Genomic DNA, 13465 nt, shown 5'->3' on the forward strand with positions numbered 1-13465 from the left:
AGAGATGTCTCCCATCACTGCTCCAGAAAGGAGCTGAGAAGGTCTGAGCCCCCCTGGATGTTGGATTTGGGGAGAGGAAACACCAGGCACTGAACCCAAACCGTTGTGCTTTGCTGTGTTACGGCATCATCCCCAAAACCAGCCATGTCTTTGACTCCGTGAGAAATAATCTGCAGGTAAGGTTTGCAGGGAGCCTGCAGGGGAAGGAAGGAGAGGGGGTGCTGGATCAGGGAGGCGGGAGGAAGACCCTCCATGAACCGAAATTGGAAGGTGCAATTGCACTCCTTCCCCTTCTGAGTCAATGAGACCTCCCAGATCAGGGGTGGGAGGTGTTTGTACCATCACACTTGTGGCAAAGTAGAAAACCTCAGAGGTGTTCTCAGAGCAGAGGCATCCACTTGTCACGCTCCTGCCAGATGCATTTTCCTGGGCTTAGCAGAAAAACAGGACAGAAAACGAGCTTTTATGGAAGATGTGGATCAGTCCCACACGAATTGGGAGCTCTGCTAGCAGGGGATGTAAAGCTGTGTCCTTTCCTCTGCTCTGAGACTGGGGAGAAGAGAGTGGAACCAATTCACTTTTAGGGAAGGAGGTAGAAATGAAACAGATTCATGTTTATCCTATGCCAAGTATGGGTTTTATTTTAAGCCAATTAAAAATAAAGGGGGCTTTTAAGGCTGGAGATGTGTGTGTGACTCAAAAGGAAAGTGTCAGTGGGTTGCTGGGCTTGGAGAGCCTGGAAGTTTCATAAGCCATCAGTTTTCCTGCTGCTGTCACCCAGGGTCCCAAATGTGTTTCTAACAGGAACGGGCCCTCCAACACTCATTGTCATCAACCTGGGGACAGGAAAACAGCCTTGGAGATTGGAAAGTGCCCTGGCAGCCTGAGCCTTTCTCCTCCCCAGCCAGCATAGCTGAAGTGTGGACACTGATCTGCCCGAAGTGGGGCAGGCAGAGCCCTCAACACACCTGAAATCCACAAACCAAACCAATCTCCAGTGGAAAAACGCTTTTAATTTCCTAGTGATGAGCCCCCCCCTGCGATATGATTAAAATCCCCTCAGAGCCATTTGCTTTTCAGTTATAGGGACGCAGTGCTGAGGGGGAACAGCTGCTTCCTGCAAGGATTTGGATGGGGATCTGTCCCGGATTCCTGAGGAGCAGTGCAGATACAGGCAGGAACCACCCCTCTTTCGTCCGTGGGAACCGGGAGCCGCTGTTGGCAGCTGCTCTGAATGCTTTGATCTAGTGCCAAACCAGTGCCACCCTCCAGGCTCACTTGAGGGGCTGGAAACTGCAGCTCCAGCTCCGCCGGCTCTATCCCTGGGGAATCCCAGTGTCAGAGCTGTTTTAGTGCTGGCTAAGCAGCTCTGCTCTAATTTACTCCTTCTTCTGCTGCCTGGTCCTTGCTGTCCCTGCTGTGATAGCAGTTCAGGCAGGGCAGAGAGGGTTCTCCCAGGAGAGAGCTGGAGGAATCCCGTCGGTGAGCACAGCTGGCTGGGAGAGCCTCACCCCCAGCCTCATCCTCCTCTTTCCTGGTGTTTTCCTCTCCCCGAGCCTTGCTGCCTGCTTCCTGCAGAGATTTCTTGGCTAGAGGGGGGAAAAGACTGCCACTGCCCTTCTCTACTGGCTGGTATTCCTTGGTTTTAATGCCCACAGCTTTTAGGATGGTGTCCATCTGCTTCATGTAGTCCAGGTGGCCGTTTACCTGCAGGGAAGAAGAATCCTGTGAGTGGGGAACCCGTGGGGACCCAGCTCAGCCAAGTCCTTCATCCCAACAGCCACCACTGCCATGAAACTTGGGTTTGGCTCTGAGGAGGAAAGAATGAGGCTGGAAAATCAAAGAATCACGGAATCATTAAGGTTGGAAAAGATATTTATGATCATCAAGTCCAGCACTGCCAGGGCCACCACTAAACTACATCCCCAAGTGCCACATCCACACGGTTTTTGAACACTTCCAGGGTTGGTGATTCCACCATTGGATAAATGCAGTTGTGTATGGAACTGCCTGAACTGGCAGCAGCCTTTGGGGCACATGCTGCTGCTGGATTATTTTTCTTCTGAGACGTTTAAAAGCCTGGACCTGGCTGAGTTACAACCCCCAAATCCTGTGTGCCATGAGGGTAAGAGGAGCAGCTCTGCCACAGGGAGAGACAGCCAGGTAGGAGATGATTTCTCTTAGTTCAGCTCCCTGTTCTGTGCTAAATGACATTCCTCCAGGTGCCTCAGCTCCCTTGTAAAAGCCAAGATTATCTTATTTAAATTAAGATACAGTCATTAAACCTCACACAGCTACCAAGCGCGTTAAGGTTCTTGGCTGGAGGCTGCACTGATCCATCCCACACAATATAAAACCAGGAGCCCAAGAGTTATGGGTCCATAAACCAAATAAAAGTCAACAGCATGTGCAAAAACCCAGATGTTTTTATTGTAAGATGAATTCCACGATAAGATAAAGCCTTCTGAGATGAATGTTGGAATGTATCCTTCCAGTCAGGGAGCAAGAGAACAGAAAACCTCCTCCGAAGGTGACTTGTTTATACTAAAGGCCACATGGTTGGAGAGGAAGAAATTCCTTCCCCATTCCAGGTGTCCTGCACAAACCAAGCACTTGATGCACTGACAGCATCCTGAGATACTGCAGCATCTTTGGTAAATTCAATTTCCAGCAGTTTAAACCTCCCTGACCCAGCCAGAGAGCTGGCTCAGCCTCTTATTTACCCAAACCTTGCTAGTAATTAGGGAATTTCCACATCAAGGAATATGCAACACCCCGGTCCCAGGTTTCGTGCTTCCCAGCCAGGTAGATGAGTGCCCCAGAAAGGGATGATGATGGTAAGAGCTCTTCACAGAGCTCTGCAAAGACACCAGCCATGGACCCTCTGCTCAGCTCCTGCCTGGTTCCAGAGCAATCCTTCAGCTGCCCCATCCCTGGAAGTGTCCATGGCCAGGTTGGATGGGGCTTGGAGCAACCTGGGCTAGTGGAAGGCGTCCCTAACCATGGCAGGGGGTTTGAACTGGTGCCTTCCAACACAAACCGTTCTGGGATTCTGGGATTCATCGCTGTGCCAGCACCAGGGTTCCCAGCACAGCTCTCCCAAAACTAAAGCCAGTCTTTCCTCCCAAAAATCCAAACCTCCAAGGAGTTTGCATGAAGTGGCTTTGGAGGAGGAAACATTTGGCTGCACTTAGGGCTTGGAGCAAACTGAAGGATTTAATCTGCACATCAGACATACAATATGTGACTTGAATCCCTCCAGATGGCTCAACGTGCTCTGTGTGTTTGGAACTGATTAGTTAACCATGGAAGGACTGAGGAACTGGCTGTGGGCTGTGGACATTGTCCTCTGGAAAAATAGAAATCTTTTGCTGCTCAGTCAGGGTGGTTGGTGCCGAAGGAGCAAGGTGGGGATAGACAGGAAGGAGCTGGTCTTGCTGGGAGTTGGGGCTGAAGGCCTTTGGTTTATTGCATTCAGAACCTCTCCTGTCACCACCATCTGCCTGCCCTGGTCAGTGCTTGGGGATTTCTCATCCTGGTGTTACTGAGCCATTAGTCAGAGGGAACAAATTTCCTCTGCCACCTTAAGGACTAGATTTTCGTATCTCCTCAGTATCCAGCAGCTTCCACTAAAACAACAGGGAATTCCTCTTCCTTGATCACCATGATCACCGAGGGATGCAGGGTATGAGCCATTCTGAAGAGCTCATGCAGCTAAAAGAGAAGCTGAGACCTCCTGAAAATCCATCCCTTCCTGCAGCTCTGCTAAACCTCTAAATCTCTTCCAAGGAAATTCACTCCTGTCTCCAGGACAGCCCAGGAAAGGATTCCCTAAAGCTGGACCAGCACAAGCCCTGAGAAGTGTAAGAGGAGGGAGGACTCTGCTGCAGTGTGACATTGAGCACTGAGCCATCAGCAAAAGAACAGCAAACAAACTGCCTTGCCACTTGCCATCCTGGTGGGAAAATCCAGCAATTCCAGATCTCTAAAGCCTGTTTCCACCTGCTATCAAAGGATGAATTCCTCCACTGGGTAGGCTGTGCAGGAGATGGGAGGGGAACATCTACAACATAGTCAATAAAAACTTTAAAGGGAAATAAAGAGGTTGTTTGAGTATTTATCAGAACAAAGTCCAGGAGGAATTTCAGGATGAATGGAAGAGTGTGCTCAGCACCAGAGCAAATAGATTTCTGCTTGTTTTAAGGAAATGAAAGCAGTGGGGTGGGTTTATTGGTGTGTTTAGGTGACTTTTCCCTGTTCTATCTGACTTTATGGTTGCTTTGACTCATTGGAAAACATGAGCCAGCTGTCTCTGGCACTGCTGCTGCTGGGAGATCTCTGGAGGACAACTGATAGCTTTGCTCAGCGGGATCCACCAGCCAGCAGAAAGGAGCCATCAGCTCAGCATGTTTGGAAAGGTTTTCAAGTTCAAATCCACCCAAAAGTGTCAAAAAGTCACTGAGCACAATCAGCTGCGACTGTTAAATTCACAGAGAAGTGGTTTTGTTGTGTACAGAGGAGGAATCCCAGTTTCTCTCTGGTTTGAGCTAAAGGAACACAATGTGTGCTGGAGCCTGGCAAGGGGAGGGCAGAGAAAGGGCCGGGAGAAAGGAGACATTCTATATGGTCTTGGCTCTGCCATGGCCTCATGTGGGCACAGGCACAGCTCCTGCTCCATCACAACACTGACATCACTCCATATGGCAGAGACAAGACTTCACTGTTCCCTCCAGAGCCAAGTATCCTGAGGTCGTGCCCAGAGTCCTTCAATAAAAGCTCCACCACCCATCCTGAGCAGCAACACAAGGAGTACACATTTGGCTCCAAATCCCTGTTTGCTCTGCAGGGCTGTGGAACTGCCCGAGTTGAGCTCAGTGTCCCTCAGCCTCTCTGCTCCCTGTGCCTTCCTCCTGCTGCCCGTCACCAACACCCTATGGATTCACAGGGAATCACTGAGGAGGCAGGCAGTGTGGTGGAGGAGGCACAGGTCACTCATACCCTTGAGAATTTCACCCCTTGGATTTGTTTTGAGCCCATCACGTACAAAGAGCAACTTTATCATGCAAGAAAAGATTCCATCAAGTTAAAACATCTCTGCAGAGTTGTTATTTCAGCAGGAGCAGTAACGACCCTGGAGGGCATCCTTCAGGGATTCCCTGTTAGCAAATACTGTCTGTTTTCACAGCAAATGGTATTTTGGGGGTGGTGAAAGAGTTCCTGGAGTGAGCTGCAGGTTCTGGAGCTCAACTGATAATCACAGTTCACCTTTCAGCAGCCCTTTCCTCCTCTGGGTGTCAGACACTGTGTGTACACACAGAATGGAATCAAACTGCAGAGCCAGCTCAGCAACTTGGGTTATTGTTTACTCTCCCTTTCCCAAAGCTACAGTGAATATGTTGTCCCGGAAGAGCGCTGGAGTCCAATCCTACCTCTGAACTGAACTGCCAGACAGTTTTGGGGAGTTACTGGTACAGAAGGGAGAAGCTCAAATGCCACTGGTGCTTTCCAAAAACTCCTCAGTTCTGGATGCTGCCTCCAAACCCACGCAGAGCATGGTCCAGATGGTGGCACAGGCTGATGGGTTGCAGGGCTCCCAAGTTGTGCCACATTATCACTCAAAATCCAGTCACCCCTGTGCCAGGGCCTCACCACCCTCACAGGGAAGAATTTCTCCACAATCTCCAATCCAACCCTGTCCTCTGGCAGTGGGAAGCCATTCCTCCTTGTCCTGTCACTCCAGGCCCTTGTACCAAGTCCCTCTCCAGCTCTCTTGGAGCACCTTTAGGCACTGGAAGGGCTCTAAGGTCACCCTGAAGCTTTCTCTTCTCCAAGCTGAACAACCCCAATTCTCAGCCTGGAAGAAAATGTCCTGGCTGTTTTCCACAGTTTTCCCACAGCTTATGGCAAAACTCTAATGCTGGCTGGGCAGGGGAATGTGGTTGGATCTCCCAAAAGCCAAAGGCAGAGCAGATTCCCACAGCAGGAACCAGAGAACATTCAATGAACCTTGACACAGGCTGTGGTTGAATGAAAGCCTTTGGGATTTATCAGCCACAAAGCAAAACCAAACTGCAAGTTATTAATGGCTTTGATCGCCCTTTTTTTGGAAAAGCTTTTCCAGTTTCTTCTCTGTTCTAACACAGTGACAATGCCAGAACCCTCTGCTTGTGTCCCAAAGGGAAAAATGTATTTAATATGTATTTAATCTGGGATTCTCGGAGCTCTCAAATCAAGAAGAAGCACAGAAAATGAAGCCACCGATGACTCTAGGGTTGTAGAAACCATCCCTGTGACCCCACAGACCAACAGACAAATAGACTAATTTCCATAAAGCCCTGGATTTCCCCCCAGTGTGAGAGAGGCTCTCCCAGCTCCCCCAGGTTGCTGCTTGAAGTTGAGTTCTGCTCCAAGCTCCTGCTCCTCTGATCCTGTTTTTGCCTGTCACCATGGGAGGTGGCACTGCTCATTTGGAACAAGTGAAAAAAAGAGAAGGAATGAGACCTTGGCAACCTTTTGCCTTTTGAACTCCCCAGGGTTCTTAATTAATCCGTATTTTGTAATGACAATTAATTCTTTGCTGCAAGTCTTGGGAATACAGTGGGAAAAAACACAGGTTAACGTGTTTGGGGGAAAAGTCTGACTCACAGAAGTGTCAAAGCAGTTGTATTCCACAAAATTCATCTGCTTATGGTATTGATGTACCTGCCTGGCTGAGGGCCAGAATGCCTTGAATCTGTTTGTCCTCCCTCATAACAGGAATACTGGTCCCTCTCCGGAGAACTGAAAGGAGGGTGGAGCTAGGGGAGGGTAACAAGTCACAGGATGAGTGGAAACAGCCTCAAGCTATGCCAGGGGAGGTTTAGGTTGGATATTAGGAAAAATTTCTTCATGGACAGGGTGGTCAGACAATGGAACAGGCTGCCCAGGGTGGTGGTGGAGTCCCCATCCCCGGAGGGAGTTAAAAGCCATGTGGATGTGGCACTTGGAGACATGGGTTAGTGGTGGCTTTGGCAGTGCTGGCAGACTGTGATCCATCCCTGCTCTCCACTAGATTTCCAACCACCATATTCCCACTGCCCCTAAATTTGCAAGTTAATCTCTGTTTTCTGATGCCGTGAAACTGCCCAGAGAAACTAAAACACCAATTCCTAACCTGTGAGCCTGCCTGAAAATGCTCCCTGTGCTCTGCCTCAGAGCAGCTCTGCAATATTCAAACGTTAATTCAGCCTGCACTGTACAAACTCCGGATAATCCACTGTAGCTCCACCACTTCCTTGGTCTCTAACAGGTGCTGTCAAACAAACCCACTGAATAAATCAGCCCCATTGTAACCATGAGGAAGGATTTTATAACCATTTGCTGAGTGGGAGGAGTTTTTCTCTCTGTTTTTTTAACTGACAGTTAGATAAAAAACGCATTAATCAAGAGAGACATGAGATAGAGGCCTTGGAGGTGAGTTCCTGGTTATACTGAGGGCTCTTAGTCCTCCACTCAGAGGATTCTGGTGCTACCACAGCAAAGAGAACCAAGCTGTTTGGATCCAGTCCAGTTTTCATCATGGATGGACTGGGAGATACCAAAAATACTGAGGCTGCCTGTGTAATACTTCCACGCTGAACACCTTTGCATCAGTTACAGTTTTTTATCACACCTTGTTCTTCTGGCAGGAGACTCACGGGGACCTCCAGCAAGGGCATCTGCAGAGATGGAGCTGGTCCCCAGAAAGAAAACTTCTCTATACATCTCTAAATATCAGCATGTATTTTTCTGTTATGCTACTGCACTGTAATTGCAGCAAAATCCATCTTTGCTTTCTTAACGTTTAAAAAAAATATTGTCCCTGGAAATTTCCTTCCCATTCTTCCTCCCTTTACTTCTAAAATGTTCAACAGAACGCACTGTATTTCTTCCTATAAAGCTCCATGGTCTGGAAAACAGATCGAGAGAATGACACCTACTTAATATACATTTCTCCCCCAAAGCTTTGCAGTGAGATGAAGGAAGTGGAGGTGTCAGCTCCTTCTGAAGGAGAGCAGCACTGGGATTGTCTGCTGGCACCAGGCAGATGCACAGCCCTAGGAGATGAGCAGAGAGCAGCTCTGTAAACATTATTCATTCAGCTGAAATGTAAATCCTGCTCCTCTGAGGGAAATGGAGAGGCTGCTGCAGGATAAAGTGTGCAGGACCCCAGGGGCTTCACAGTTCAGGAAGCAGGTCAATAGAAGGAGGGTGTTTGAAGAGAACTCAAAAAGAGGAGAGTAACACAGACTGACTGACAGGAAACGTCACCCCAGTGCCACCACTTGGCATCTTTGGCCATTTTCAAGCCAGCAACAGATGTCAGATAGAAAGTGACTAATGGCAGCTCTGGGGATGGTGAGAAACTGGATGTGGGAGTGTGTGGAAATGCTGACAACTCAGTGAGATGCAAAGATACAAGTGCTGGACCATGTTTAAAAGCCTCCACTATACCCCTTCCAAAATATGGGAAGCCCATATTTTGTTCTGTGAAGTGTCTGTTCTCTCTGTTCAGTACTAAGCCCTGTGTTTGCTGGCAAAGGCTGTGCAGAGCTCAGTTATAATGAATGAAATGAGCAGGGAGCAGTTGGGTATTTATAGGCTCAGGAGGATGGTGCTACAAAAATTCTGAAAACTCTTCAAAGTGCCTTTGGCTCCAGAGTAACACTGACAGTCCCTGCCAGCTTGTGGGGACATCTGGGAAAAGTCATGGCAGGAACAACAACCATAGAAGTATCCTGAGCTTTGTACCAAGCATCTCCCAGTTTGCAGAGAGTGAAAAATTAATTAAAACAATTAAGATAAGGAAAGACACGATGACATGCCCAAGATTTCTGTGGATATGGATGCACAAGCTGAGTTCTGCATGGTTTTCCATGGAAGAGCTCACTCATGAGACAACAATGTGATGATGAGTTTGCTTAAGGTAATTGAGTTGAATACTGCTGGATATATTGCCAGATGTTATAACAGTGGCTTATCATTAATGACACTGGATAGCTCTGAGGAAGCTGAATGCTTGCCAGATATACCCACGAGTCTCTTCCTGCTTCCTGGAGACCCACACTCCAAACAGGCTGCAGGACCTGGCAAACCAACCATTGCCATCATGGAGCTTCTGTAATTCCAAACCGGTTCCAATTCTGGTCGGTGTGGCCCTGGGGACCAAGGTACAAGGCCCATGGACACGGCCCTGAATGAACCTGAACAGTGTTGGAGGCTCCACCAAGATAAGATTGTGGGCTGCATGCAGTCACATGTTTTGAGTTCCACGTTTTCCAGCTGCCAATCCCACTTCCCCTCGATCCAGACTCACAGGGGTTGGAATGAGATGATATTTAAGGTCCCTTCCAACCCAAACCATTTTATGATCCTATGACAGAAAGGTCCTTCTTGGAGAATAATGGCATTTTCTGTATCCAGTATGAGATATGTCAGAACCAAAAACCCCCAAATATATCCAAAAGGAGAGGTAAATTCTCAGTTTTTTGCTCAATGCTGAACACTGGCTGGGCCAAAAAAATCCAGAGTGAAGTCTGAGATCAGTTTCCCCAAAGACAGGGAAGGAAGAGGGACAATTTACCTGGAGGGGCTCTCTTCAGTACCCAGCTTCCCCTAAGTAGTGAGTGTGGGGTTACAGTGCTGCAAGCAAAGCATGATGGAGAAAAAAGCAGAATATAGGAACTACTTACTACAGAGGAAAGGTCCATGTTTACCATCCTCCTGTCATCCAGGTCAACTGGCTGGAGTCCTGCGACGTTGAGCTGGACAGAGGAGGTTCTGTACACAAAGCTCAGCAGCCAATCCCCTCTAGAAGCAGAGAAGAGAGGGAATAAATCCTGTTGTCCAACATTGTCCAACCCAGGGCAATGAAGCCCTGGGTTCTTTCAAAAGCTTAGTGAGTCCAACTAATTTGGGTGAGGTTTCCCACTAGGAATTTGTAGCCCCACTGTGAAATCAGAGGGGACAGCTCTGACAGCTGGTTTTCACTTGCCCTCTCCCTACGGACTTCAAAGCCCAAGGAGACAAGTTACACTGGACTGAAACTCGACAAACTGGGCTCAAATCTGATCTTGCAGGAGTTGTATTCAGTGTAATTCATCTGACCTAAACAGAGTTACTCCTGAAGTGACAGAACAAGGTCACCCTTTGTATAAGGGAGAGACCACAGAAATCAGAATCAGTTGAGGTCTTACCAAGAACTATTTGTATAATATTTATTTCATACCTCAATCCTCACAGAAATATCCCGTCTCTGTCAGCTCCCTCCTCTAGCTGCCCCTCATGCTTCCCGAATAACCCCAAAATCAGCATCTGAGGGAAAGGTAGAGAACCTGCATAGTGGAATATTTCCTGACAGTCTCCTTACCTGCTTCTTCCTAGGTGTGAGCAACAAGCTACAATTTCTACATCACTTCTCACTCAACACCCAAGACCTCGACTTACCAAATTACCACACACAGGGTTAGACACACACATACTGTTTTATTCCTTTTTTGTGTGTGTTATAGGAAATGAATACACTGAGCTTTTTGCAGTGAAATCAATTTTTGTAGGATGCAGAGAAGAACAATGTTTGCTGGGTAAGCTCAGTTATTTGCAACAATTTCTATCATTTATGGCTTCTTGGAGGAACTCAGAGCACTCCCAGGGAGGCAGCAATTGCTTTTTCCTGATCCACATGAAGAAATACTGTAAGTGCTGTGCACATCCAACATCCCTAAAACCTCCTGAGATGCAAAAAGGACAAAGGCAATAATTTTCAGCCTAATTGTTGTTTTGATCTTGAATACTTTTAATTAATTTATTTAATTCTTCTTTGTGAGTTAACATACCCTGTTAGAAGCACAGTAATACAGTAGTTTCTCACCTCACAGGTATGTGTGTAGGCATCCATATGGATGTGTGCATGGAAAATACCCAACAGCATTTTCACCTCTCCTTGACCCGAAGGCTCATGGCTTTATAAATGGTCTTCACTTGCAGGTATATGTTCTTTGCTAATCTTCTTGCCTGGTTCTTTCTCAGTTTATTTCCCCATGCTCTTACTCTTCCCTGCTTCATTCCTTTGTTTTAATTTCCCCTTATCTGGTTGTGCTGGGAAGCAGTGTTCCTGTCTTGCAATATACAATCATTAGGTTATTAGTCATTAGTCATCAAGCTGTTGCTTGAATTTTTAATAGCTTTTTTGAGATCGCTTCAGCTGTCTGGGGCGTCTGAACCTCCCTCTTCCTACCCAACAGCTCCCACAACTCTGCACAGCAGTTAGTTGCCTGTGTGGTTTTAAAAGGCTGATATTTTTTTCAAGTCTATCTTGGTATTCTTTCACATCCTAACTAAATTTTCTACAACTATTTCAGCTATTCTTCTTTTGTAAGTAAAACACCTTATTCATGTGGACTATCCTGACCAGAAACCTACTGTAGACATAAAAACCTTCAATTTGCTTGAGCTCCTTCCCTTCCATTGTGATTTTCACGTCTTGTTCCTCATAAGCAGCCCTAAGTATATTGTGCCTTAAAGCTTTTATAGATTTTAATTCCCATTCTTTAAGCCAGTGAATTTAACAGCCTTATTTATAGTCCTTTACCTAAAGCTGAGATTTAAAGGGATTTTAGAATACATCAGATGATGCACACAAACACACTGACCCAGCTTTAGGCTGCCAGTGATAAAACACTGTCCCTGTAGGAACAGGACCTACCTGTGGAGCACCTCGGGCTTCCAGTGTCACAATCAGCCTTCAAGTGCCTCCTGAAGCCTCTTACCTGCAATTGATCTGAGGGAGAGACTTCCAGAGAGACAAGGCTCTGCAGCTCCTGAATCAACATCCTCACCAGCTCAACAATTATTCACTTAGAAAGTGTTTAAAAGGGATAAATATGTAAAACCATTCCAAGGATAATGAAGTGGGGACTGAGCACACCTGCAGTAACCATTTATGATCCTGCCCGACACCACTTTGGTGAGAGCTTTCCAGTGCTTGGCTTCTCCTTCCACTGGAGCTCCCAGTAAAATGACGTCTTCAATGATCCCCTGGGAGTCTGTTAAGTGAAAGCAGAACAGCTCAGATTTAAAAGGTAGATCAGAAAATATTTTTACATGAAGGAAGGGTGTGTTCAGATGTGAAGTCCAGAAAAATCGTCCTTTCTGTAGTTTCAATTTGAAGGACAGAAACAACGGAAAGGAGGATCATAAATAAAACTTTGCACAAATGCTAGATGTCTGAAGTTCAGCAGGAGTCAGTAAATGTGAAAAATAGAGATCCTGAGGCAGTGAAAAGGACCAGGCTGATGGCAGGAGGGAGAAGAGATGCTGTTCAAGCAGCAAACATCTGGAAAAGTTTGGAAACCTCGGGAAAGTTCTTTTTGCAGACCCACTGATCTGACTTTGCACAGAGCTTTGAAACAGGTGACATCCCACAGAGTGATCATGTTATCATACATGAAGAATGATAAACCCTTCCCACAATCAGTCCTTAGAGCTGAGTCCATGAAAAACATGACATGCACATGTAAGAGAAAATTCCAAATTCTTAATATTGATTAGGAAGTAGCAAAAATGGAGGCATTTGCCAATACAAGTGATGATTTAGTAAACTGTTTCAATTTCCTTGTGCTGTAACCTGAATGCCCAGGGCAGGATTTGGTGAACAGCAATGTTGACTTTTAAGCATAATAAATCTTCCTCACTTATCAGAGAGCAGCAGCCAGGCAATTCCAGAAGAAATAATGATGGCATGAGAAATATTGGGCAGCTCTGCTACTTTCCTAAACTCCTGGACAATATATCAGTGCCTTTCATAAATCTTTGTGAAGAGAGATGAAGCTCCTGATGTCACAGCAGCTAAATGGAAGACTCATGGGCATAATATTCCAAATTCATACTCTGCACTTGTGGGAGGCCAGGCCCTAGAAGACCTGAGCTAAACCAAATGTTTGAGAGAGAGGCTGGACTTTTAAAACGAAAATCACTTGGTTTCCTTTCCCTGAGAGCAGTAAAGGACTGGAGCTCCCTGCAGCGCCTGCTCCTTCTGCACAGTGTAAATCCCGGTGCCTGACAGCAAAATCCAAACGAGCTCTCCTGGAATTAGTCCTTATTGCAAAGGAAATTTTGCACCGATGGAAAAGAGCAAAGAGAAATTCAATTTTGTTAGTGTAATCTGTGTGAGCAATAAAGTCCTGTTCCTGTAATCATGGGCAATCAAAAGGAAACCCAGAGCCTTCCTAACGGGAAGCTTGTTCCAAACAAGGTACTAAATTCTATGGCCACAAAGTGAGCCAACTGAATAAACAAACAGCTAATTCATCAGGATCCTGAATATTTGGGGAAGGTATTGGAAGCTTTTGTTTCTCCAGTCCTTTGTACAGCTTATTTCTTGCTCAGAACAAAAAATGTTTAGGTTTTGCTGAAAAATACTCATTTTATTTGAATATTGACAGAAGAG

At 46.5% G+C, this 13465-nt stretch overlaps 1 protein-coding gene across 5 annotated transcripts in view; it reads right to left on the reverse strand.

The window, feature by feature from the left end:
- Positions 1-599: 599 nt before the first annotated feature.
- Positions 600-13465, reverse strand: part of TMCO4 (transmembrane and coiled-coil domains 4) — a 35574-nt gene continuing 22708 nt past the window's right edge. For 3 of the 5 annotated variants that reach the window (XM_051773421.1, XM_051773422.1, XM_051773423.1), the window contains 3 exons: positions 11945-12062; positions 9711-9828; positions 602-1707 (listed from right to left, as the gene is read on the reverse strand). In XM_051773421.1, the coding sequence (XP_051629381.1) occupies positions 1375-1707; positions 9711-9828; positions 11945-12062 (569 nt within the window). In that variant the 3' untranslated portion in view covers positions 602-1374. Of the gene's footprint in view, positions 1708-9710; positions 9829-11944; positions 12063-13465 lie in introns of all 5 variants that reach the window. The other 2 variants (XM_051773418.1, XM_051773419.1) reach the window with 2 other exon arrangements.

This window comes from Manacus candei, unplaced genomic scaffold (assembly GCF_025592945.1).
Source record: "Manacus candei isolate 608988 ecotype Guabito, Panama unplaced genomic scaffold, ASM2559294v1 h1tg000169l, whole genome shotgun sequence".
NCBI classification, from domain to species: domain Eukaryota; kingdom Metazoa; phylum Chordata; class Aves; order Passeriformes; family Pipridae; genus Manacus; species Manacus candei.